The 25,474-nt window shown below is 38.1% G+C and overlaps 1 protein-coding gene across 1 annotated transcript in view; it reads left to right on the top strand.

Annotated features, from left to right (window-relative positions):
* ZMAT3 (zinc finger matrin-type 3) overlaps window positions 1–18,355 on the top strand; it is a 29,872-nt gene extending 11,517 nt beyond the window's left edge. The window contains exons 3-6 of the mRNA XM_090274087.1: window positions 8,800–8,919; window positions 15,785–15,951; window positions 16,066–16,166; window positions 18,112–18,355. Of these exons, the coding sequence (XP_090130213.1) occupies window positions 8,800–8,919; window positions 15,785–15,951; window positions 16,066–16,166; window positions 18,112–18,320 (597 nt within the window). The 3' untranslated portion in view covers window positions 18,321–18,355. The remainder of the gene's footprint in view (window positions 1–8,799; window positions 8,920–15,784; window positions 15,952–16,065; window positions 16,167–18,111) is intronic.
* The last annotated feature ends 7,119 nt before the right edge of the window (window positions 18,356–25,474 follow it).

The following is a 25,474-nucleotide window of genomic DNA, read 5'->3' as shown; positions in this document are numbered from 1 at the left end:
CCTACTCCCCTGTCCCATTAGGCAACCATCAAAACATTCTCCATATCCATGATTCTGTCTCTGTTCTTGTTTGCTTAGTTTGTTTTTTAGATTCAATTGTTGATAGATAAGGAATTTTTGCCCATTTTATTGTTCATAGTTTTGATATTCTTTTTCTTAAATTGTCCCTTTAACATTTCATATAATCTTTTAGTTTTTTCTTGTCTGGGAAGCTCTTTATCTGCCCTTTGATTCTAAATGATAGCTTTGTTGGGTAGAGCAGTCTTAGCTGTAGGTCCCTTCTTTTCATGACTTGGAGTATTTCTTGCCAGTCCTTTCTAGGATTTAGGAAGTTGTAAAGCATGAGCCAATACCAGCTTTCATGTGGAAAAGCAGCTTTGGTGGGCCCATAAACTGGGTGTGACAGTCTCTTGATCTCCAAGGCAGGTCAAACAGTGTTAGCCAGCTTGATGGAGACTCAGATGTGGCACCAGCTTACCAACTCTGTGGGGAGAGGGTTTAGCAAGGGGGCAATGGCCTCACTCTCCTTGTTGCCAGACACTTCAGTTTCTCCTTTTATACTACTGGTGCCTTTCAAGCTGCTACCCCGGTGCTGGAGCTTAGAGGGAGTGAGTTGGAGTAGGTGCCAAGAGGAACTGCTTGGGGCTCCAGCAGTTTCTTCTACTGACTCAATCCGTGCTGGTTTGTGCAGCCAGAAATTGTGTGGACTTATTCCTGGCACTGGAACCCTGGGCTGGGGAGCCTGGTGTGGGGCTGGGACTCCTCGTTCCCAAGATATCCCTCCAGGATTTTTATCCACCACACGTGGGTGAGGGACCAGCCTGTTCTACATCTGTGCCCCTCCTACCAGTCTGGATAGATGTGGTTTTTTAAAATTCCATAATTATCAGGCTTCCATTAAACTCAATTTCTACCTGTTCTGAGTGATGGTTGTTTTATATTTTAGTTGTAATTTTGATGTGGTTGTGCGGAGAAGCAACCATCTTGACTGGAAGTCTCTTCACTCAGTCTTTATGAAGGAGATGCTATCAATTATGTTCTGCAGGGAGGCCTGGCACTTTAAGGCCTCAGCTACTGGATAGCTTAGAGCACTCACCTGCTGGATGACTCATCTCATTCTCTTAGTTCACCTAATCTCACTTCCCCAGCAACTACCAGTGCCTCCCTAGTTTCCTCCCGTCCCTTTCCCTCCTCTCCCCTCCCCTCTCCTCTTTTCTTTCTTTCTCTTTTTTATTGAGTTTATGGTGGTGACACTGGTTAACAAAATTATATAGGTTTCAGGTGCACAATTCTACAACATCTCATCTCTATATTGTATTGTGTGGTCACCACCCCAAGTCAAGTCTCTGTCCATCACCATTTATCCCTCCATATCCTTCTCCACCTCTCTCTAGCCCCCATCCTTTTGGCAGCTCCCACACTGTTGTCCATGCCAATGAGTTTACTCTCTTTTTTGCTCAATCCCCTCACTGACCCTCCCCCACCCACCAACTGTCAGCCTGCTCTCCATCTATGAGTCTGTCTCTGTTTTGCTTGTTAGTTCAGTTTGTTCATTAGATTCCACATATGAGTGAAATCATATGGTATTTGTCTTTCTCTGACTGGCTTATTTCACTTAGCATATTGCTCTCCAGGTCCATCCATGCTGTCTCAAAGGGTAACATTTTCTTCTTCTTCTTCTTCTTTTTTTTTTTTTTTTTTATGGCCAAGTACTGTTCTATTGTGTAAATGGAATTTTTTTTTCTTTTTATACTCCTGTAATTTTTGAAGAGCTGTTTTGTAGACTGTCCCAATTTGGGTTTCCTTATGATTAAATTCATTTTATTTTTATTTTTTGGCAGGAATGCCAAATATATGATATTGTGTCCTTCCCAATATATCACATCAGGAGGGACATATGTGCACATTTTGCATCACTGGTACTGTTGACTTTGCTCACTGGGTAGGGGGTGTCTTATCAAGATTTTCCTTTGTAAAGTTACAATTTTTTTCTCCTGTGCTTAATAAATATCATATGGAGAGAAACTTTGAGACCATGTGGATATTTTATTTCTCATCATATTTTTACTCAGTGATTTTAGCATTCACTAATGATTCTTTTCTGCAGGGATTACTACTGTGGTGTTTGCGAAATGGTGATTTTTCTTCCTGTTTTAATCATTCTTTCTACATTTATTGGTTGGCATTTTATTTTAAGGAAGAACTTCCCTCTTTCTAGCTATCTGTCTTTCTAATCATTTAATCTTTTATATCACTATGGATTTGTGGATTCTTATTTTATTCTAGGCATAAATCTCTTACTATTATTTATTTTGATGTTTAAATTGTCCCAGATTTGACCAGTGTGAACTTTTTCAGGCTATTGCTTATATCCTTTTGACATTTCCCCACAATTTTTTGCATACTTCCTTCACTTTCTGGCAATATGAAATATTCCAGGATTTTCTTGTACTTTCCTTATGCCACCCATTTCTTCAAGGAGCCAAGTTTTCTTTATTGGAGAATGTTATTTAAGAAACAAAATCTCAGTGCAAAGTGTGCTATTTGGTACTGGGGTCTTATTGTTTCTAGATCTTCTCAGTGTCAGAGCTAGTAATATAAATATGTATATGTAAACATACTTATATTTATCTGTATATATACTGAAAAATGAATTTAGGCTGATACTTCCAATGTCAATATGCCAAGACAACATTCATTCTAATCTTCCCTTCCACCTTTTCTTTTTTTTAAGTATGTTTTATTGATTATATTGTTACAATAGTTCCAATTTTTTCCCCTTCGCTCCCCTCCCCCAGCAATGCCCCCCAAGTCCATGCCCATGGGTTGTACATACAAGCTCTCCCGCTTCACCCTTTCATATATTCTTCTTCTTCTTTTTTTAAATTAAATAAATAATGAATTATTTTAACAATAAAAAATAACAATCCCTCCCCCTCAGACTTAAGACCCTTTATAATCTTATAAAGGACCATGTCCAGCTTGAAGCAGCTAGAGGAGCTTGAGACCTTCGCTCTTCCATCTTTTCTTAATGTTTAACTATGTTCTTTGAAAGTGAGAAACGTGGTTGTCCATGAAACACTGTCACTCACCCTCCCTCCCTCCTCCTCTCTCTCAATGCTCATCAATATCTCTGTGAAAAACAAACCTATTAACCAGATACCTGGTATGCCTTTTCAATTTAAGACAATTTTAGATAATTATAGTTTCAAATATTAGTTCTCCTTAATTGTTTTGTTTTACTTCTTCAGGAATTCCAGTTTTACATAAGTTCCTCTTTCTTCTATTTACTTTGCTTTCTCTTGGACCCTTAAATTTTTTTCTTTATATTATTTTTATTTTCTTGATTGATTTTTTTATATCTCCTATGCCTCTTATTATTGTACATTTTCATTGTTTCTATTCTCCTTTGGCGCTTGTATTTGCTCCTTATTTTTGACATAATTCTGTTGTTTCCCTGAGTTTAATTACTCTACTTTTTATTTCTCACTGCATTTTGCCCATTTTTCTTTGTAAATTTTAAATTCCCGATTCACAGTGATTGTTTTTAATATCCCCAGATTCTTGTTTGAATATATTTAATTCAATTTGGAGTGTTTTCTTGATGGTTTTCTTCTATTTCATGTTGGTTTTTTTTTTTGGCAGGGGGTGGTTCATTTGCTGAGATGTGTTGATTTTTTTGGTAGCAATTTCGTATAGACTCGATTAGTTTTCATCTGTTCATTTTGTGGATTTTGGGTGGCTTATGAGGTCCTTAATTTATTGGAAGCCTCTTCTATCACTACCGCAAAGTCCAGTTCTTTAATAATTTTTCCTTTTGTTTTGGAGTTCAGGGGAGGGTTTGTGTGCCCTCTGATTTTTGTTTTGTTTTTTCTGTCTTGCAGGATACTAGCTTTTCCTGTTTCGTTTCTTTTCCGCCTTCACCTCCCAGTTGTGAAAGGTTGACTTTTTTTTTTTTTGCCTTTTTCTCCTCCATAAGCCACTTTGGTGATAGCCACTTTAGAATATTGTGCATTCAATCTTCTTCCTGGGAGTCAGTGAGCCTCTAGCCTTAGTGTTTACAAAGTTAGAGACCTTACTTTTCCTGGTGGTAATTATAAACCAATTTTAGGTGTTCTGCTAGCTCTCTCTTCTCTCTTTCTTGCAGTTATTATTAGAGTGTTCTTGCTTACTGTGAAGGCTTGTGGGGGGATTTGATGTTTTTTCTTTTTTTTAACCTACATTTATTTTGAAGTCTGGACATTCTGTGGTGTCTGGTTATGTAGAGGGCTGATTTGTGTATAGTTTTGTTTTTCTTATCATCCTGTATTGTTTGTAGAGGATACGTGAGGAGATGCAAATCTAGGTAGCCTCTCCCCACCTATCTGGAAGCTCTTGGGCAAGTTTGTAACGCCCTGAGCTTAATTTCCTCATATGTAAAATGGGAATTATAATTATACTAATTGATAGAGATTTCATGAAGATTAAATGAGATAATACTTATGAATTGTTTCGAACAGTGTAAATCACATACTTGCTAAAATATTCTAGTTGCCATTATCATCGTCATGCTGTGGGTGCAACATCTGTTTGAATAGTACTGTGGATGCTATTTTGAAAAAGAAAATACCTGATTGTATCTAATGTTGACCCCTCCCTTAGTACTGTGTACCTCACCTTCTTCCACCTTTTCATGGACTCTGCTTTTGTAGCCATGTGCTAGCTTCTGCATCATGTTCTGTGTTTTATTTTTTTACTGACTTCCTCTTGTTGTCATGCAAAGTAGCCTAAATAAAGCCTATCTTAAAAAATAAATCTTTCATTGATCCATTTTCCCCTCTAACTCTCTACCCTCTTTCCTCTGTTTCTCTGTGCCCTGTCATAGTAGAACTCTTCTAAAAAGTTGCCTGTACTGGTTGTCTCCATTTTCACATCTCCCATTGTTTCCTTAAGCTACTAGTACACCTTCTACACCCCCCCCCCCACTCTACTGAAATGGTTCTTACCAAAGTTACTCTTGACCTCTGTCTTTTCAAATCTAAGCATTAGCTTCTGTCGTCACCCTACGGTAGCATCTGACCTGGTGAACCAGTCCATTTTTGGTTATTGTTTTAAATTTTTAAGTCCTTCAGACATAAAAAGAGTACTAAAATAGTATGCCTATGTGTATTTGCCATCTAGTTTAAAGAGTGAAAATTATCAAATCACTTGAAGCCCCCCCACCCTCAATTCATTCCCACTTGTATCTTTTCCTAAGCTCCCAGATGTAGACTCTATTCTGAATTGGCATTTCTTATTCCCAGACTTGTTTTGTACTTTTGCTACATGTGTGTTTTCCTATGTAATATGCAGTGGTTTTCTTCATGTTTTTAACTTCCATATTGAAAAGAGTATTCTTAAATATTTTCTTCTGCAACTTACTCTTTTTATTCAGCATTTTGTTATGAGATTCATTCATGTTTTCACTGTGGATATAGTGTTTCATTTTATGAATAGACTACAATTTATCCATTATGTGGTAGATGGACAAATAGTTGCCACTTTTCAGTTGTTACAGTTCTTTTAGGAACATTCTTATAAAAATCTCCTTAGATGTTTCTGTTCGGTAATACCTAGAAGCAGAGTTCCGGGGTTACAATGTGTTTAACTGGACTCTTCTTGAATCACTTTGTTACAGGCTTTCATGATACTACACACTTGTTTGATTTTCATCTTACTTCATAGGCCAAGCAGTCTCATCTCATTTTTTGGATCCTCATTTTCTGTTCTACTCTGTATTTAGTGTCCCGAGGATTTGTCTTTGGCTTTCTTCTCTATATTCCCAGCTTCTAGCTTTGAATTAACTAAATTATCCTCCATTCTAATCCCAGGATAATCTTTATCAAATGCAATCTAATCATGTTAGTACTTTGCTTAAAGTTCTTTAGAGGTCCCCAGCTGCCTCTGAACTTGTCCCATACCCCCTGCCTCCTCCTCCCCAGCGTGTATCTCAACTCCTGCCTCTGTTAAGGACCCCGGAGACCATCTCTCCAGCAGGCCAGGCCTTTGCTCAGACTTATTTCATCTGTTCACAATTTTCTTTCCCCTCACTCCTTAACTGCCTGGTCAACTTTTTTTTTTTTTTTTAAAGATGATTTACATGTCCCCCTTTCAGGGAAGTCGTACCTGACACCTTCAGACAGAAGTGAGAAATTGCTTCTCTGTGTTCTAGTAGTTTCTTATTTGTATTATGCTTCTTGATTTATTTATCCTGCAAATATTTACTTGTTGCCTGCTACATGCTAGAAATTATTCTAGGCATTGGGGCTAGAACAGTAAACAAGGGGTTGAAAAGAAGTAAACAAACAATATTATTTCGGACAGATATTGTGGTGATTACATGGAGAGTGTGAGTGTGTGTGGGGGGGGGAGTAGGTGGGGATGGGCATGACTTCAGGTTGAGTGAGTTTCTGCTGTTTGAGTTGAGACTTGAAAGATGAGAAGGCCCCAGCCCTGCAGCAATCTGAAAGAAGAGCATCCTAGGCATGAAGAACAGCACGTACAAAGGCCTGGAGCTAGAATAAATTCGTCATACATACGTAAGGAACAGAGAGAAGGCCGGTGAGTCAGGAGCCTCATGAGCTGCAGGAAGGGGTGCTGTATAAATAAAATCTGAGAAGTGGACAGCGCCAGGATTATGTCCGGCCTTGTGGGTAAGATTTGTTAATTTTCAGTATAGTTAGAAACCTTCGGAAGGTTTTACGTGAGAGAGTGACACAATCTGATTTATGTCTAGAATTATCACTCCGGAGGCTATGAGGAAAATCACAGGACAGAGTGAGAGCAGAGACCGGGTTGGAGTTGTTGCTGCAAGTGGGAAATGTTGTTAGCTTGGATTACTGTGGTATCTGTAGTGCCCATGGAGAGAAGTGGAATGCCTTAGAATGTTCAAGGTAGGCTGCTAGGACTGGCTGATGGGTTAGATGTGTTGGGTTTAAGGAAGGGAGGAATCAAGAAAAGGACCCCTTGGCTTTTTTGAGTAACTGGGTGTCATTTACTGACATGTGGATGGCTGGAGGTGGTGGCAGTGATGAGAAAGTTCTGTGGGGGAGGAATCAAAAGTTCCCTTTTAAATATTTTAAGTTGGACATGCCTGTTAAGACTGCAAAGTGTGAAAGGCAGGAAGTCAGTTGGACAGGTGACTCTGAAGGTCAGGGATTGTCTTAGTTTGTTGGGGCTGCTATACCCAATGATCAGAGACTGGGTGGCTTGAACAGTGAACATTTATTTCTCATCGTTCTGGAGGCTGGAAGTCTGAGATCGGGGCCAGCATGGTTGGGTTCTAGTGAGGACCTTCCTCCAGATTGCAGACCACTGACTTCTCCTTGTATTCTCACATGGCAGATAGAGGGTGAGGGGTACTTCTGGCCTCTTCATAAAGGGGCACTAACTAGGCTCCACCTTCAAGCCCCAGTTAACTCCTAAAGCCCTCTCCCCTGAATACCTTCACATTGGGATTAGATTTCAATATGCAATATCTGGCAGGACACAAACATTGAGTTCATAACAGGGATGGAGATAGATAATTTTGAGAGTCAGCAATTTATTGATTATATTTTAAAGCTCCGAGACTGGATGAAATAACCGAGAGTTTTGAGTGTAGATGGAGAGAGAAGAGAGGTGAGAGTAGGGCTTTGGACACCACAGTATTTAGAGAATGAGGGGTAGGGGGGAGGTGAGAGGGAATGTAGAAGACAGTAGAGGGAGACAGTGTCAACTGTGTCATGATGCTTAGAGTTAGAATACGGTGATGGCACAGATACGACCACTGGATTTGACTCCCCGGAGGTCCCTGGGACCACGGTGAGATACCATTAGGGCATTCCAGTGGTCAGAAGGTGGGACTTAGCTCATTACTTTAATTAACGGCAAATGTATCTGTCACCTCCTCCACGGCGTGTGCTAGTGCTGTTTCTTTCTAGGGCTTAGCTTTAGTAGATGGTGAGTAAATGTTTGCCTACAAGTTTGCTTTTTACAGTGTAGTTTATAATATACATTTTAACCCTCATTTAGAATGCTTTTAAATCACCAACCTTTCCCACCAGTTTTTCAGTTTAAGGAGTGTAGTCATGTGAATAATAACTTAAAGGAAACATAATGAGAGAAGCAGATCCATTTTAATAGAGGTTCACGGTGCACCCTAAATCCATTGTGCTGTAGAGAAATAGGGCCTTGCTTTGGACTTGGAAGGCCAGCCTCCAGCTCTGGCTCTATTGCTTGGCCCTGCTCAAAGTGTTGGTCGCAAGTCTCCCATGCCCCTGTCATATGTGGATAATATTAACAAATTCATCTTACAGGAGTTTTGTGAGCAGCAAATGTATTAATAATGCACAAAGTAAAAGGATACTCTGTAAGAGCTATTTTTGTAAAAAATAATTGGATTATCCATTTTATTACAGACTTATAAAATAGATTAAATCACAGTGTCATGAAATTCATATTCAGGCAGTGGCGTATGAATGGCAACAAGGTTAGGGAGGACACAGATTGCTGGAAAATGTGATACTTTTCTAGAAATATATAGGAAATTAATTTCTTTTGGCTTTGTTCTCTTACCTTTCCCAGATAAATATAATCATCCTGTTACAATCAAAGAATAGACTCCTTTACTTTAAGATCAAATAATCAAATCTAGCTAGGGGTCTGTTTATCCCAGTGTTACATATATCTGAAAGGATAAAATGTAGTTAGTGTTGCTTGTGTTTCTTCTTCTTTTTTTCTATTTTTTAAGTGAATATATTAACTTGATCATGGTGATTAACCATTTTGCTTTACTTCTAGGGTAAAAATCATGGTAAGAAACTCAGAAATTACTACGCAGCGAACAGCTGTCCTCCTCCTGCCAGAATGAGCAATGTGGTGGAACCTGTGGCCACTCCAGCCGTTCCAGTCCCTCCGCAGGTGAGATGTGTACCAGCATAGAAGCTGTCCTATGCATACATGGTCACAGATGAAATTTGTCATCTGTGTGCCCATCAAGGTATAGTTGGGCAAATGCTCCTGAAAGGCCCCACTTGGTGCTTTTAACTCTTTGAACTGTCGAGCTGGATTTAATGCATGCCAAAATCCACAGACCTTGAGATTTCTCATTGGCTTTGGTTGTGATGAATGAAATGATGAAACAAATATTGTTTCACGAGTCTTTCTCTATGCATTTCTCAAAATTCTGGCTTAAACCACGCTCAACTCTAGGCTAAGTTAGAATAAAAACCAACTACAGTATTCCCTCACTTATCGCGGGTATTACGTTCTAGCTCCCCCGCGATAGGTGAAAATCCGCAGAATAGGAACCTTACATTTATTTTAGTATTTATATATATTTTAAGGTTTATAAACTCTTCCCGCACACTTATAAACTGTTCCCAATCCCTTATTAACCTTAAAAATTCCGCGATACAGTGAGGCCACCAAAAGGGAACCACGATATAGAGAGGGATTACTGTAACCTTGAAAAGAAGAAGAGATTTTTTTTTTTTTTTTTCAGATTTAATGTGTTTTATTGATTAAAATATTACATTTGTGCCACTTTCCCTTCCCTCTGCTCCCCTCCACCCGGTGGCCCCCTCCCTCCAGTTGTCCCCCCCTTTTAGATTATGTCCATTAGTTGTGCTTACAGTTCCTCCCAACCTCTCTCCGTCTATTCCATTCCCTCCTACCATGATCCCCAATTCCTATATCATCTCCCTCCCTCTCCCCACTCCCCCTCCCTGTTGGCCTCCCCCCACTATGTTTCCCTTACCCACAGTTCCTTTTCCACTCTCGTTGCCTGTTTCGTTTGCCTTTGTTTCATCTCCCTAGCTTCTGTTTTTTAAACCAGTCCCTTTAACTTCTCATATAACAGTGGTTTGGATCTAATGAACTCTTTCAGTTTTATTTTGTCCTGGAAACACTTTCTCTGTCCTTCTATTCTGAATGACAATTTCACTGGATAGAGTATTCGTGGTTGTAGGTTTTGGATTTTCATTACTTTGAATATTTCTTGCCAGTCCCTTCTTGTCTGTAGGGTTTCCCTTGAGAAGTCAGCTGATAGTCTAATTGGGACCCCTTTGTACATAATTCTTTTCTTCTCTCTTGCTGCTTTTAAGATTCTCTCTTTATCTTTAATTTTTGACATTTTGATTATAATGTGTCTTGGAGTGGTTCTCCCTGGGTCCAGTCTCTTGGGAACTCTCCTTGCTTCCTGGACCTGCAAGTCTATTCCCTTCCCCAAGTCTGGGAAGTTCTCCTTTATTATATTTTCACTCAATTTTTCAAGTTCTAGTTCATCTTCCTCATTCTCTGGCAAACCAATGATTCTTATGTTGGGCCTTTTATAGCTGTCCCAGAGGTTTCTGATCCTCTCATTGTTGCTTGCCATTTCCTCTCGCTGCATTGGTTGACTGCTTGTTCCTTCTCCATATTCCAGTTTGTTGAAATGGACTCTGGATTCCTCACCATCTGTCTCGTATGTGGTTTTGTTCCTTTTGTTATGAAAGTTTTTCGCTTCTTTCATATCTTTTTCCTGCTCTTTTGTGAATTCTGTAAGCCACCTGATAACAATGGCCCAGAACTGAGCCTCTGACAGGTTTCTTATCTGTTCATCTGTCAGGTTCTCTATCTGCTGTCTGGTGAGTTGTGCCACCGGGATCTCTATCTTTGTCTGCCACATTTTGACAGATGCGTTTTGTTTTCCTGGGCCGGCTGTCGGGGGCAGGGGGCAGTGCCTGCGTACGCGTCACAAATCAGCGACCGCCGGCGCCTGCCTGTCCGCGGCCTGCCTGTCCGCGACCTATTTCGCAGCCCTGTGGTGCTTTCTGTGGGGGCGGGGGTCCAAGATGGATTCACACAGTTATTCAGCTAGGAGACCGGGATCCGTCCTCCCGCCCCCCTGGGCCTCACTGTTCAAGGCGATGCTGCGGCTGCTCCCCAGCGCCAGAGTCGGGCACGCCAGGGGCTTGATTGCCTCCAGGATTTTTCGCCGCCCCGCCCCGCCGCTCCGCAAACAGCTTTGCCTTCTTTAACTCTTACCTGCCCAAATGGCACCGCTGGTTTATAACTTCATATGTTGGGCTTCCGTGTAGCTTTATTTTCTGGAATTTCTAGTTATCCTTTGTTTTGAAGTAGTTGTATTCCACTATAGTTGTAGAGGGAGACCTAGCGTGTCCGTCTAAGCCTCCATCTTGGCCGAAGAAGAGATTTTTTAAACATTTATATCTTTATTTCAGTTAATCCCATTTATTTTATATTTTGCCTTCCCTTAGGATCAGTTTCTTGGGATTGCTCCCTACCTCCACCCCCCATTTTTTATATTTCTGTGCAGGGAACCTGTATAAACTCTTTCTGGTTGAAAGTGGAGTTCCTTTTACTCTTTGAAAGATAGAGCAGGTGTTTCAAGCAAAATATTCCTGTACTTTAATAGCCTCTGACATATGCATTCTACTCCTTAACCTGCCTCTGAAGTATTATTTGTCATTAGAATAGCGGTCCACAACCTTTTTGGCATCAGGGACTGGTTTTGTGGAAGACAAGTCCATGGCCTGGGGTGGGGGGATGGTTTTGGGATGATTCAGTCACATTACATTTATTGTGCACTTTATTTCTATTATTATTTCATTGTAACATATAACAAAATAATTTTACAACTCACCATAATGCAGAATCAGTGGGAGCCCTGAGCTTGTTATTCTGCAACTAGCTTCCTATCTGGGGGTGATGGGAGACAATGATGCCTGAAGTGGGTTGCTTATGTCTAGTCTACTCTGTAATCTTGTTTTGGTTGCTGTCACTGCAGAAGACCTTGCTTTGCAAAGATATGATGCTGGAAATGGAAGCAGGCTTTTCAGTGCTTTTATGGCAATTTCAGGATATTCAGCCTTGGCTTTAATCCAGAATGTATGGAGATTTGAAGTTGTCTCAAACATACTTTTAAGGCCACCGTCATTTGCAATATCAAGTAGTTGATCCTCTTCTAGCACAGACAAAAGTCGATTCACCTGGCTTATTTACAAATGGGTCACAGATCCATTCCTTCCCAGTTCAGGGGTCTTTTATAGTTGGGAAGTAATGCTCAACCTCTTCTGAAAGCTGAGATAGGTGATCATGTACCAGCTTTGGAAAAAGAAGGCCCTGGCTCAGTTTCTTTCAAATCTCTGCTAATGTTTGAAACATGTCAGAAATCCCAATGTTCACTCATCACACCCATAAATCCCGTTTGGCTTTGAATGCAGCCACTTTACTTGCTGACTTGAACACGGTTATTGTTCTCCCCTGGAGTGATAGATTGAGTTGGTTGAGCAGGTTGAATATGTCACGCAAGCAAGCAAGTTTTGTGACCCATTCTGTGCCACTGAAATGTGCTGCCAGTGGTGACTGTTTTTCTAAAAGAAATCTCTGGAGCGGCTCTCATAACTCAGAAACTCTGGCAATTGATCTACCTTTAGAAAGACATCTCACTTCTGTGTATAAGAGAAGACCTGTGTGCTCTGCGTCCATCCCTCACAGAGCTGCATGAACAGATGTGAGTTAAGGGCATGCACTTTAATGTGGTTGATAATTTTAATCACATCGCAAAACGTTTTTAGGTTCAGGTGACATTTTTCAGTTAGCCAGCATTTCTATGTAGATGACACAGTGCGTAGACTCACTTTCAGAAGCAGCCTCTTTGACCCAAGTAGTGAAACCAGAAAACAGTCCAGTCACGGCAGCTGCTTTGTTCGTGCATATACCGACACAAAATGACCAATTCAGTTTTCCTAACATTTAATTCAAAGACTCAAATAGTTCTGCAGCTGTGGACTTGGTTGGCAACAAAAGTGCGTATAACATATCCTCCTGAAAAATACATTGCACAAAAACAAGCATTGTTGCCTTGTCAACATCTGTAGACTTGTCAGCCTGGATTGTGTACCACAGTGACTCATTAATCCTCTCTAACAATTGTGCCTCAATTTCCTCTACTGTTTCATCAGTTCTTCTAGTTAATGGTGCTAGAAGAGGAACATGTGCCACCTTTTGAACTGCAGCCTCTCCTAAAAGTTCATGACAAATGTCCTTAGCAGCAGGCAGGATCAACTTCTCACCAACAGTAAAGGGCTTCTTAGCTCTAGCAGTGTGGTTAGCCACTAAGAATGTTGTTGTCAGTGCAGACACATTTGATGAAGTGGTGGCCTTCAATAATTGCTTCTGTTCTTCGTGTTCACGTTTTTTCCTTTTGAAAAACTTCAAAGGCTTGTCTTTTAATGCAGGGTGCTTGGTCTCCATGTGGTGAAGCAGTTTTGAAGGTTTCATGGCTTCATTGGATAGCCAGTCGCCATAGATAATACAAAGCGGGCTTGGGGAATGTGAACCACCTGTTGCATGAACCCATAATTTAACTAGGATTCTTGGTATTTTCTTAAAAATATAGCTTTCTTTTTGTTGGCAGTCTTAGGGTCTTCTGCTGACTCATCATTGCGTCTTTTCCCCGTTTCAAAGAAGCCCTCCAGCGACATTTTACTCACTTTGGCTAGGGTTAGCAGGTGGGCTCACCAAAACTGTGACTGAGACAAGTGCACAGCTCAGGAGAGAGGAGCGGATGGAAGTGGTAAATAAAATAATGGGCAGGCCACGCATGGACTAAAATAAGTGTCAGATTCTGACGTAAAACCCGCCACCAGATGCAGCTGTACAATTGAAGTACATCAACTCACTTGCCACTATAAAGTCTGCCACCAGATACAGCTTAATTGTCACTTGCCACTCACTGATAGGGTTTTGATATGAATCTGCCGGCAATTATTCTATTATGGTCTCTGTGCAGTCAAACCTCTCTGCTAATGAATCTGTAATGTCAGCTGCTACCCAGCTCCACCTCGGATCATCAGGTGTTAGATTCTCATAAGGAGGGCGCAACCTACCTAGATCCCTCACGTGTGCAGTTCACAGTGGGGTTCGCCCTCCTGTAAGAATCTGATGCTGCGACTGATCTGACAGGAGGCGGAGTTCAGGCGGTAGTGTGAGCGATGGGGAGCAGCTGTAAATACAGATGAACCTTCACTTGCTGGCCTGCCACTCTTCTCCTGGTGTGCAGCTCAGTTCCTAACAGGCCATGGACCAGTTTTGGCCCAGAGGGTAGGGGCTCCTGCCTCAGAACAATACAATGGTCATCAATAATAACTAATTACTATGCCAGGTACCCGGCTAAGCACTTCTCATGCATTATTTCATCCAGGGCTAGGATTGAGGTCGGGAGAGGGATGCATTCCACTGGTGCCCACAGTTTAAGGGGGAGACAGAAAAACTCAGTAATCAGGATAAATATTTAAAATATTAAAAATTAATGTAAACGATTCAGTGGTAAAGAAAAGGTCAAAAACTTAAAGATAGGATAAGTATTACCGATTTTCCTTTTGCCTCAGGCTGCAATATGGCTTGGCATGGCACAGCTACTGATCCTGTCTTTATTTAAAATTGTGATATTTTGTTCCTCATTGATTTTTTTTTTTTTTTGCATTAGGTTTGATTTGTAAAACTATTTCATTAAAATATTATTTCTCTGGATTGCTGGGTTTTTTGATGCTCTCTTAAATTTTGCACCCATGACAAGTGCCTGCCTTGGCTCATTCTAGACCTGGGCCCTGACTTCATGTAATGCTTGCAGTAACTTAGAAGTATTGGCCTTATTACTCAAAGTGTAATCCATGGGCCAGCAATATCAGTCTCACCTGGAAGTTTATTAGAATCTCAGGTAAGCTAAATACAATGACTTGTCCACAGCATTACACATGGTGGGGCAAGAACTTTTTGATCTCAGAGCTCTACTCATAAGCATCATGGTATAAATCATACTTTTCTAAATGTCAATTTCCAGTGCTTAAAGTGTGGATAACAATACCAGCTATTCCTCCATCCTCAAGAATTCGTGAGGGTAAATGAGATATGTGAACACAGAATCAGAGGACAGGAAAATTACTAGGATGATCTTCAGGCGGTGTAGTTGTCACAATACTAATTCCTGAAGGCTGCCCTAGAACTGGGTGGCTGTTCCCTGTTGGGGACTGTTTTCAGCCAGCTCCACCCTTCTGGGCAAACAGCCTTAGCCTTCTTTCATAGCACAGCCCTTTGTGATTTTTGAAGACCGATATCCTGTCTCCAGAAAGTCTTCCCTTCCAAGTGAAAGAAACAGTGTTATTTCTTTCAGCTAGTCCTGATGTGATATGCTTTCCAGACTCTTGTATATTTTATTCTCCTCCAGACAAAATCTAGTTTGTCATTTTTTTGTTAACCCAATAGCATTTGAATGCATACTATCTTTCAGGCACTATGTTAGGTTTCCCTTAACTCATCGTTTCCCAACCTGAATACAATTGTCCGGATCTGCTGGTTATTTTCCCCTAACTATCTTATATCTGTTGCTGGTTTGTGGACTTCTTGAGCAGGGGCTCATTTTTAAAATGTATGTCTGTATATAGCTTCTGCATCAGGGAGCAGGCCTTCTAAACAGTAGGTGTTCAGTAAATATGCTTGTAAATGCCTGTTGATGGATTCTGGGCTGACTTAACTTTTTCTGACAATGTGATTTTGGGCCTTACCCATACTGCCCTATATCTTCCATGTTGGGTTTTTCAGTTTGTTTTTTGTTTTTGTTTTAATTTCTTCATTGGAGTTAGCAATGAGCCATTCATTATTTTGGTACACTGGTGATTGTCCTGCAGAACCATGATTAAGTGTCTCCTAGCTTTAGGAGGAACTTGGAGGGAATAAGCTCCAGATTTTTTCTTAACCTTGTTTCTTATGTGTTTGATGTCAGATGGGCCCCTTTAAGCCGGGAGGCAGGGTGATCCTGGCCACCGAGAACGACTACTGCAAGCTCTGCGACGCCTCCTTCAGCTCGCCAGCTGTGGCTCAGGCCCACTACCAAGGGAAGAACCACGCCAAGAGGCTGCGGCTGGCGGAAGCTCAGAGTCACTCGTTCTCGTAGGTATTGCCGTGTTCTCTGAGGCCGGCATGAAACTGACTGTCTGGAGAGAGAAAGAATTGAAATGGATCCTGGTTTAGAAGTCTCACTCTTTTAAAATTTCTTTTCTCCAGGGAATCCTCAGAGGCAGGTCAACGGCGGACCCGAAAAGAAGGGAGTGAATATAAAATGATGCCTAATAGGAGAAATATGTATACAGCACAGAATAATTCAGGTATCCACAGGATTTCCACAGACCTTGGCTACATTCTACAAATGGTCTCCTTTATTTTTATTTCTTTTAATGGTAATAGATAACCCCGAGAATTTGGGGTAAGCTATTGTTTTTTTTTTTGAATTGGTCTAGTTGCTTTTCAAGCTGCTGTTTATTTCAGGTCTCATTTATTTATTTATTTTGTATTTAGTATATAATTTTGATTTTAAACTATAGTTTTTATGTTTTAAGATCTTTTATTATAATTCCTTTATATTTCTTCTGGTATTTGCCAGCTGAGAAATGTAAAATGTATTATAAAAATGTACTATTTGGTTTAAGGTTGCACCATGCTAAATCCATATTTATTGGAGAAAAAAAAATTAGAGCAGCGGTATTTAACCAGGGTATGAATTACAATTACCTGGGGAGTTTTTATAAAAATACACATCCCTGAACCAGGACTTAGAGATTTTCAGTCAGTAAATTTGGAGTAGGATACAGACATACATGTGTTTTGAAAAGGCTTCCTCAGTGATTCTGATAGACACCTTCAGTTCAGAACAACTAATTTGTAGGAATGTTTTCTGCCTTTTCTGAGTATCTTCAGGAGGGAAAATAGGACTTAGTAGTCCCTCATCCTCCCCTAACCCAGGCTCCAGTGCATACATATACCAGCCATTCATGTGAACAGTAAAACAAACAAATAAACAAAAACAAAAGGAAGTTAATTGGAAAGGTAAGAGAAGCATAGAAAATAGGGACATATAGAAACAATAATGTAATATTATCAATAAAAGCCTGAACATATATCAGTAATTACAACAAATATAAATTTACTAAATTCCCAGTTAAAAGATAGAGGTTTTAAGAATAGATTAAAAAATGAGCTGAGATGAAGGAAGGTGAGATAGCTGTATTAATATTAGATAAAATAAACTTTAGGTCAGAAGGCTATTTAGGCTATGTTCTCTGACCAGAGAAGTACAATTAGATGTCAAAACAAATATATATTTTAAAAAAACACAAAATTTTCCACTGTTAGGAAATTTTAAAGGATCTCTAAATAATTCGTGGGTCAAAGAAGAAATTATATGGGATATTAAGAACTTTAGAACCAAACAGTAATAAAAATATATTAAATTTGTAGGATGTAGTAAAAGTAATATTTTGAGAAAAGCCTGAAATATTTATTATAGTAGAAAAGAAAAACATAAAATTAATAAGCTAATGGTTTAACTTAAGAAGCCAGTTATGTAAAAAGAAAATAAAATTATCAATAATTCCACCAACATTTTTATATGTCATTCCACTCTTCATATTGCTTCTTTAGAATAGAATTGTGATTATATTTTGTGATATTTTTGTTTCACTTAACAGCACATTATAATCACATTTTCATGTAATTATAATGCTTTTTATTATTTTTAGTGACTGCATGGTTTTCCATTGCAGTCCTTAGCATAATTTTTCAAATTGTACTTTTAGAATTCTCTGTTCCCTACATCACCCCTCCGCCAAAGTTTTTTATAAATATGAATGAAATAAATGTCCTTGTTGGTAAATCTTTATGCGAACATTATTAATATTTTTCTTAGGATAATTCTTAAAAATAGGATTTTTGGATTAAAGAATTAGGATAATTGTAGAACTTCATATAGTGCTGGGAAATTAAATCATTTTAAAAACGGTATTTACATTTTAGAGACATTGTCATTTAGAGTTTTGGTCTGGCTCTACAATATCTTTGTGACAATAGTTGGAAGGATCGTATTAGCTTTCATATTGAACTTGTATAAAATTGTAATTAAAAAAATCCATTAACTTCACATTAATTTAAAGTTAGGAATCTGCGAATTTTATAATTTTAACTTAGAAACAAAATTAGAGTTATAATTAGACTGTTGCCATTTACTTAGTGAATATTTTGAAGTGAACACATTGCTTTTGCATCTTGCTTTCGCAGGTCCGTACTTCAACCGTCGCTCTCGGCAGAGAATTCCACGTGACCTGGCCATGTGTGTCACTCCAAGTGGCCAGTTTTACTGCTCGATGTGTAATGTTGGGGCTGGCGAAGAGGTGGAATTCCGGCATCATTTAGAGAGCAAGCAACATAAAAGCAAGGTGTCTGAACAGCGGTACAGGAATGAGATGGAGAATCTGGGCTATGTATAGTGATTGTTGTATTCAGATAAAGCAGCTCATCCTGCCTGTTGTTTGCCTTCTGTCAACATGCCCTGCTTTGTGGTCCTTTCGATGAGTACATTCCTCTGCTTAATGTTAATACATGTGACCTGCAGTGGTACTGGAAGATGTCAAAACTGGGGAAGGACAAGAATGTGCTTCTTAGGTCATGAAGCTTTTTCAGGTCAGTTGCGTTGAGTCACTTAGACCATGTGACCTTCCTACCCCATGAGAAATAATTTTTTTAACCTTGACCATTCTGGTCAATTAGTAGCCTGACTACTTAGAGCTTTAACTATTTAACAATCTCATCTTCCTTTGCAATTTTAGTTTTATATACTCAAGTAAAGGATTTTATGAGTTTTTCAGATCACAGTAAAAACAGGTAAGAAGAGATTTCAGGTCCCCAATGCTTCTTTGGAACCACCACCTCAATTCAGTGTCCTGGTGGTAGGATATACTATTATAAACTGCACTAAGCTCTTTTCCAGGACATTTTCCCCTTGTATCATGTCTTCCCATTATTGAGTTGAAGGTTTTCTTGGACTCGACACTTTGATGCGCTCGTGGACTTCCAAACCGTGAAACTTAATTTCCAGTTATCGATTTCACATATTTAAATGCCATCTTCTTCTTTCTCTACCCCTGACCCCTGCCACAGTTGAATTGGCTTATCTGATAAGCTTGTTTTCCTGCCCAAGCTATGTTGTGGAATTTCCAAGTCCCACATTTGAATATCCAATGAATTTAAGATAGATATGATATTTTTTTAAAAAATATTTTTCAGCTGATTTTAGAAAATATAAAGATGTGTTTGATTTTTCAATTTAGAGTTACTTCATTGATAATAACTTGGTACTTATACGATGGTCTCAGTCATAAGTTTAGATCTCTGATATTTGGTTTGGCAGACTTTATAGGTAAACTGATTTTTACATTGAACTCACATTCATCTCTGTCTTGTTCATTTGCTGGCTGTTCTGAAAAATACCACTGCCTTACTGTTTCATACATAGAGAAGACTTTTTAACAAGTTAATCAGATTTCAGTATCTTTTCTAGTAGAAAAACACATGAACTTTAGTTTCATTCTTTCTAATTCAGCTTCCATAACGATAATAGAAATACAGAAATATGTTATAGATTACTTGATATCTGGTAATTACAACAGTATTATTAGTTTTGTATTTTGTTTTTAAAATAAAGCTCTAGTGTATGTCTAGATTAACTAATGGAGTACTCTATGAACTTTCATTAACTGTATTTTATCTACTTATATTTACATGAATAAGACCAGTGCTCATCCATACTTCTTTTGAAAGACGACATAGAAGTTTATATTAAGAAGTATCTTTGCACTATGGTCAATTCACACTTGATTGCTTATATTACTAAGTAAACAAAGCAAAACAAAACAAAACTTTTTTTTTTTTCCTTGAGAATTCTGTATACAGAGAAATGGGGAGAAGGAAAATTATAATCAGTATTCTTTTCCTTTAGTATTTCTAAACAGTTTTTGAACAGTCTAGACCCATATTGAAAATTCAGTTTTATAATTAACCTCTCTCTGGTACAATATCAAGTCACTCTTCTGTTGAAGCAATGGTTTTTGAAAAGGAGAATTATTTAATGTTTTTTTCTCCTAGAAACAGAAGAATGAAATAACATTTGGTTGAGATTCTATCTAGACTCGTGAGTCTTAGTAATAACCCTTTGTGCAGTAATCAATAAAATATAGAGTTGATTAGTTTAGGGCCATTTAGAGCTTATTTTATTAGTACATTATTCATTTTGCTGCTAAGTAATTTTTTGGTAGATTTTAATGTTACAGTGCTGGCCACTTGGTTCTATGATTATTTAAAAATCCCCTCTTCCCTTCTCTTTGTATGTGTATTTATATACATACACACACATATAAAAAACTATAGGTAAATACTTTTATGTGATACCATAGAGAAGATTTCATTGAATTCTAATTTCAGATAGCAGTAAAAGGTTGTGGATAAGAACTTGCATTTTGTAAAAGTGACATCATCCATTTCCAGTTTTTCCTTTGCAAATAAAATTAAAGGAAGGGTTTCCCTCATTCTCCCCACTTAATTTCATTATATATACAAAGAGCAGTGGATTTAAGGCCTTCATTTTTTTCCTGGCCTTGTGTATTCAGGTTTCCAGTCTCCCAGTGCCCTTAATGGATGTTATGAATGCATAAACACATTTTCTTTTAAAGAAAAAAGATATATAGTGTTATTTCTTACTTGCTATATTTCTTTGCACTAAAAAAGAGCTATGTGTTTGTTTTATATGACACTTTAGATACCATATTGCCTATTCAGTTTACTCCTTAATATCTAAACTCTAGGAAGTTGATGAATAACTTCTATGATCATTTATTATAGAGGTTACATACTCATCCCCCCTAAAAAACCCCTACTAATCTCTGTGACAGTGGTTGTGTAACAGAGGGTGACAGAAGCTCTCAGAAAGGAAATGCCTAAAAATACATTTCTGCATGCTACAGTAGCTCATATTCATGCATTCCTTATAGACAGTGTTTTTTCCCTGTCAAAGAAGGTTGTTGTTACTACTGCAGTGATTGATATGTGATTTCCATTGATTTCATTTTGTGAAGTCCAGTCCTGCTCTGTAACATGTTTTAGAATTTGCACCCCATGCTTCCCAGGAATCATGTTAGTATCTTTTATATGCTGTATACAAGGACGGACCGAGGCCTAAAAAATGGAAAACCTGTAGTGAATTAAATTAAGTAGATTTCAGTAATCATGTGCAAGAAGACCTCATGACATCAAAGTCTCTTTTCTCTGTGAATATCTTTGTGTAAGTTGTCCTTCAAAGTCTATGTTAGAAGATGACAGTTAGAACCTCTGCTAAGATATGGAGAGCAAGAAGTTGTAAAGGAAAAATTCCATGTTCCAATTAAAAGATTGGATTGCTTATGCCTTCGAAGTGTTTTTTTTTTCCCCCCCAAAAGTTATAAACTACCAAATTGAGTGTGCCATGTAATCCTTTTGACTCCACATTGAACAGAAAATACTTTGTTGGTCCTTGTGTACCATGTGCTGCAACTTGTAAATATGTGCATGTTGTTGACTACATTTGTCTGCCTGTCTCTTAATGCACTGAATTCTGGAAGTGAATACTTTTTTCTTTTTTTTTTTAATACCATCCATTTTGAAAAAGTTCCTTCTCCAACTCCTTGCTATTTTCCCTTTTAATGTGTTGGAACACTTAGAAAACCATTTAGGTTTCAGAACCCCTGAGATTGAGTGGAGAATTGTGCCTGAGATCATCCTTGTGTCCCTCCGACTTGAACAGTAAAAGGAAGCATGAGATCCTCCCTTTATTTTGCAAAGCTGTTCTGTGGCATGGGTAATACTTGCTATAGCTACCTAGCTACACTTCAAACAAGGATAAAATGCATATGTATATATAAATCTTCCTCTGTAGATAGATTTTAAGGATTGGCTGTAGGATGTATGATTCCTTCACTCCTGAATTGGTTGGAATGATGAGCAATGACAGTTTGAGGACTGTCCAGTGACCTATGTAAAATGGGTTTGCTTATGTCAGGGGAGACATGTGATCGTCCCTCTAAGTATCGTCTGCAGAGTGGCCCAGGAATGGTAGATTTGTAACTAATCTGTTTTGTTTCCTCAGTGTCAGAACTTACGCTGGAAGTACCCCGTAAAGAAATTGGTGAGGCATGTAAGGACAGTAGAGCTGCTTTAGAAATAGAGAAATGTTTTGTCAGTATAGGCAAAAGTTTAATACAGGCTGTTGAAGAGATGTTTAAAAATATTCTACCTTATCAACTTTTTTTTTTATCAGCCAAATCACTATTCAGGAGTTTTATACATAGTAGTATTTTGTTGTTGCTTTTATTTAGTTTTTTTTTTATTTTTTATTTTTTGGCAGTGGATCCCTACTATTGTTACTACTTTCAGTCCAACTGGATGGACAAATAAATAGTTGTGTAAATAGCTTCCCATATGACATTTCTTCTGATAGCTCTTTGACTTTTTCTTCCCATTATGAATGGGAGGGTTATCTGTAAATTCCCTATCTGGGTAGCTACCAAAAAAAAAAAAAAAAAAAAAATACTGGCTTATGGTTCCATATGACCCTGTCTCCATTAAGCCCAGAATATGAGTGCCTTTAGCAAGTTGTAGCATTTCACAGAGAGAAGAGATGGTAGAATTATTGCCATTAATCACAGTTCATTAAACACAGGAGCTTGGAATGGCAAAGGTTTGTGTGATTTCTGTGTTACACATCTTTTTTTTTTTTTATCTTAATGAAGGCTCAATTTGATATTGAGTAAAACTGTTACTATTATTGATTAGGAACCATATGCCCTGAAAATGAATTCAGTTGTCCTAGGTTGGCAACAGTCATAGAGTATTTTTCACCTTTATCTGCATTACATTTATATTTGGTGAATGGTGGTGTGGTGGATTGGGAAGCTTGACACTGGTGTTTGGAAAAACTTCATTCCAGTGTTCTTTTTCAAACTTGTGTCTTCTGTAGGGAGGAGAGAATTATGTATTGCAAATGAAGTGTGGGAAGAGATTGTCATGCACAATAAATATTAATTGTGTTACTTTGTCTCTACGTTTAAAAAAAGCATCTTCACAAATTAGGTCTGAGGCCTTTTAAAACAAAATTTTCCATATTTCAAATAACTTTTAAAATTCCAAATCACTGAGTACTTTGAGTCTTTAAAACACACTGCTAAATTAATTTTACTTTTAGAAATTTAACGTTTTTTAATGAAAATTTTCAAACACATATCAGGGTTGAAAAAATTTTACAATACACCCACCACTGGATTCTATAGTCAATATTTTACTAGTATTACTCTGTATCTGTCCATCCCTCTATTCATCCATCAATCCACAGTTTATTTTTAATATACATTTCAATGTAAATTTCAGACAATACATTTCCCTTAAACGCTTCAGCATAGGTGTCATTAACTAGAGTTTTATATTTGTTTAAATATCAATACCTTTTTAAAAGTAGTGTCTCAGTCATAAATGTAGATCATGTGCTTGTTGAACTCACAAAGTTGATAACCTGAGCCAATTAACATACACTTTTTCTCCTGTGGACTTTCGCCTTCTTCCAGCTTCTGTTTTTGTACATGCTTAGAATGAGGAAAGAGAACTCTTTTCAAACTGAAGTTTTCTTGTGTTGGTCATTTTAAGTGCTGTCATATATTTTAAAGTTTCATGATAAGAATTTCTCCTGTGTCCCTTTCGTTATGATGTATTTTTGCTGAACTATGCAGCTTTAAAAAATTGTGAGTTACTGATGGGGGTTTATTAAATCAGCTTATACCTCATTTCAATCTGCTGCTGCTTTTGTCCCGTTATCACAGTTCCTTCACTACTTTCACCCATTTTGCCAGAAAGTATAGGATCAAAAAACCATGGACGATTAGCTGCTTTAAAAGCTCTGGAAGAGCAGATTAAGTAGTTTAGAAAGTTAAAACCATTTATTTATGTAAAGCCTTTGAGTTCCCTGAGAATGGAATTGCCCATGCTTCCTCTAGCCATAATTAGCAGGATCAAAAATGATTGTACTGTACAATGAGTTGCTGAAATTGTGAGCCTTAGTAACCATCTTTAGCTTTACTCTAGTGCTGCCTGGAAAAAAAATTTTTTTTTTTGATGTATGCCTTTATTATGCCATTTTTTCTGGATAAAGAATTTAGGTGACACTCCAGGGCATGAAGGTTGACTGGATATGTCGGAATTGAAACTTCAGTGTTCTTGATTCATATTCTTGTGCTAGTTTGGTAAGATGTATGGCTTCTAAATAACACTTCTTTTGGAGCCCTTAAGATAAAAATATGTATTTTTACTAATTAGACTTTATATTCAGGCATTCCATGACTTTTTTAACTTAAAGACCTTTTTGTGGTCATATTTCCTCATTAAGCCAATGAAATTGCTAAAAATATCACTTCACTGTTGAATACTAACTAATGCAGGTTTTTTCAGATTTATTTTTGCATTTCAATGACTTTCATGATTTGTTCATAACTCTTTCTATGTAAGTGCTTAAGTGACCCCCTCACTAGTGAAAATAAGTGTTCTCTATCACTGATTATATGTATATTCTCTACATGATCTATTTTTTAAAGGAAGAGTGACCCCATGTATCAGAATGAATGATATTGTCCTAGGGCAAAGAACATAAAAAGTTTATTTCTACTCTGCAGATTTGGCATTTACAGGAACAAAACTCTTTCAGAGTGGCTGGTCATTGTTTGCCTTCTTTTGCTACTTGAGCCTTTCTGTGGTTTTGTAAATTCATGAGTCATAAGAATTTCATGTTGATTCTGTGTTAATTGGTGTTCACCTTGTGGTACCCCGTGGCTGCCCACAGTAACTTAATTTGGGTATGGTGTGTCTGCTTTGAAATGCCTTACTAGAGTACGTCAGACTCTGCTCTAAAGCATTCCATGTATCTGCTAGGACAATAAGTTGCCTCTCTTGGATGTATGCTCTTAGATCCAGAAGCAAAAATGATTTTGCTTTCACTGTTAAGGCTGCGTTTTAGTGCAGTTATTGTTTTAAATTAGAGAATAAAATCATGGAAAACCAATGGAGACTTTAGAACCCTTCATTTAATGGCATGGCAAGCTTTTAAAACAGTTTTTGCTATTTCACAGTGTCTCTGGTAAAGGATATAGCTAAAAAATGCCAGCCAAAACTGTGTGAAATTGGAGTTGTTTCCTCAAATTATTTTTGAATGTCCTACAGGGGTTTAACATCTGTGTATGCTGCTGGGGCTAAGTGCTAATCACTGCTTTGGAAATCTTTCTGTTTTGGGGCTATAGAAATGACAAAAAGTGTCATGGGATTTAAACCAATCAACTGTGAATTGTGAAATTGAAATTGCTCTTTTGGTTTATTTTCTTCTGCATATTGAATATAGAAATCAAAAAGTTATTTAAAATTTATTACTGCTTATGTTGATGGCTTGTTTTGGCTGTGTATCCTCACTATGTACTGGTTTCTGATAAAGGCTTGACGTTATAACGGGCCTTTTGTGTTCAATTTAATAAAACAGTTTCTGAGTCCTGTCTGCAGATCATTCAGTTATGAGTTGGAGATC

Source organism: Furipterus horrens, unplaced genomic scaffold (genome assembly GCF_987537825.1).
Source record: "Furipterus horrens unplaced genomic scaffold, mFurHor1.1.pri manual_scaffold_1, whole genome shotgun sequence".
NCBI lineage: Eukaryota > Metazoa > Chordata > Mammalia > Chiroptera > Furipteridae > Furipterus > Furipterus horrens.
Note: the sequence above shows the minus strand (reverse complement) of the source record. Positions and strands in the feature narration are given on the sequence as shown.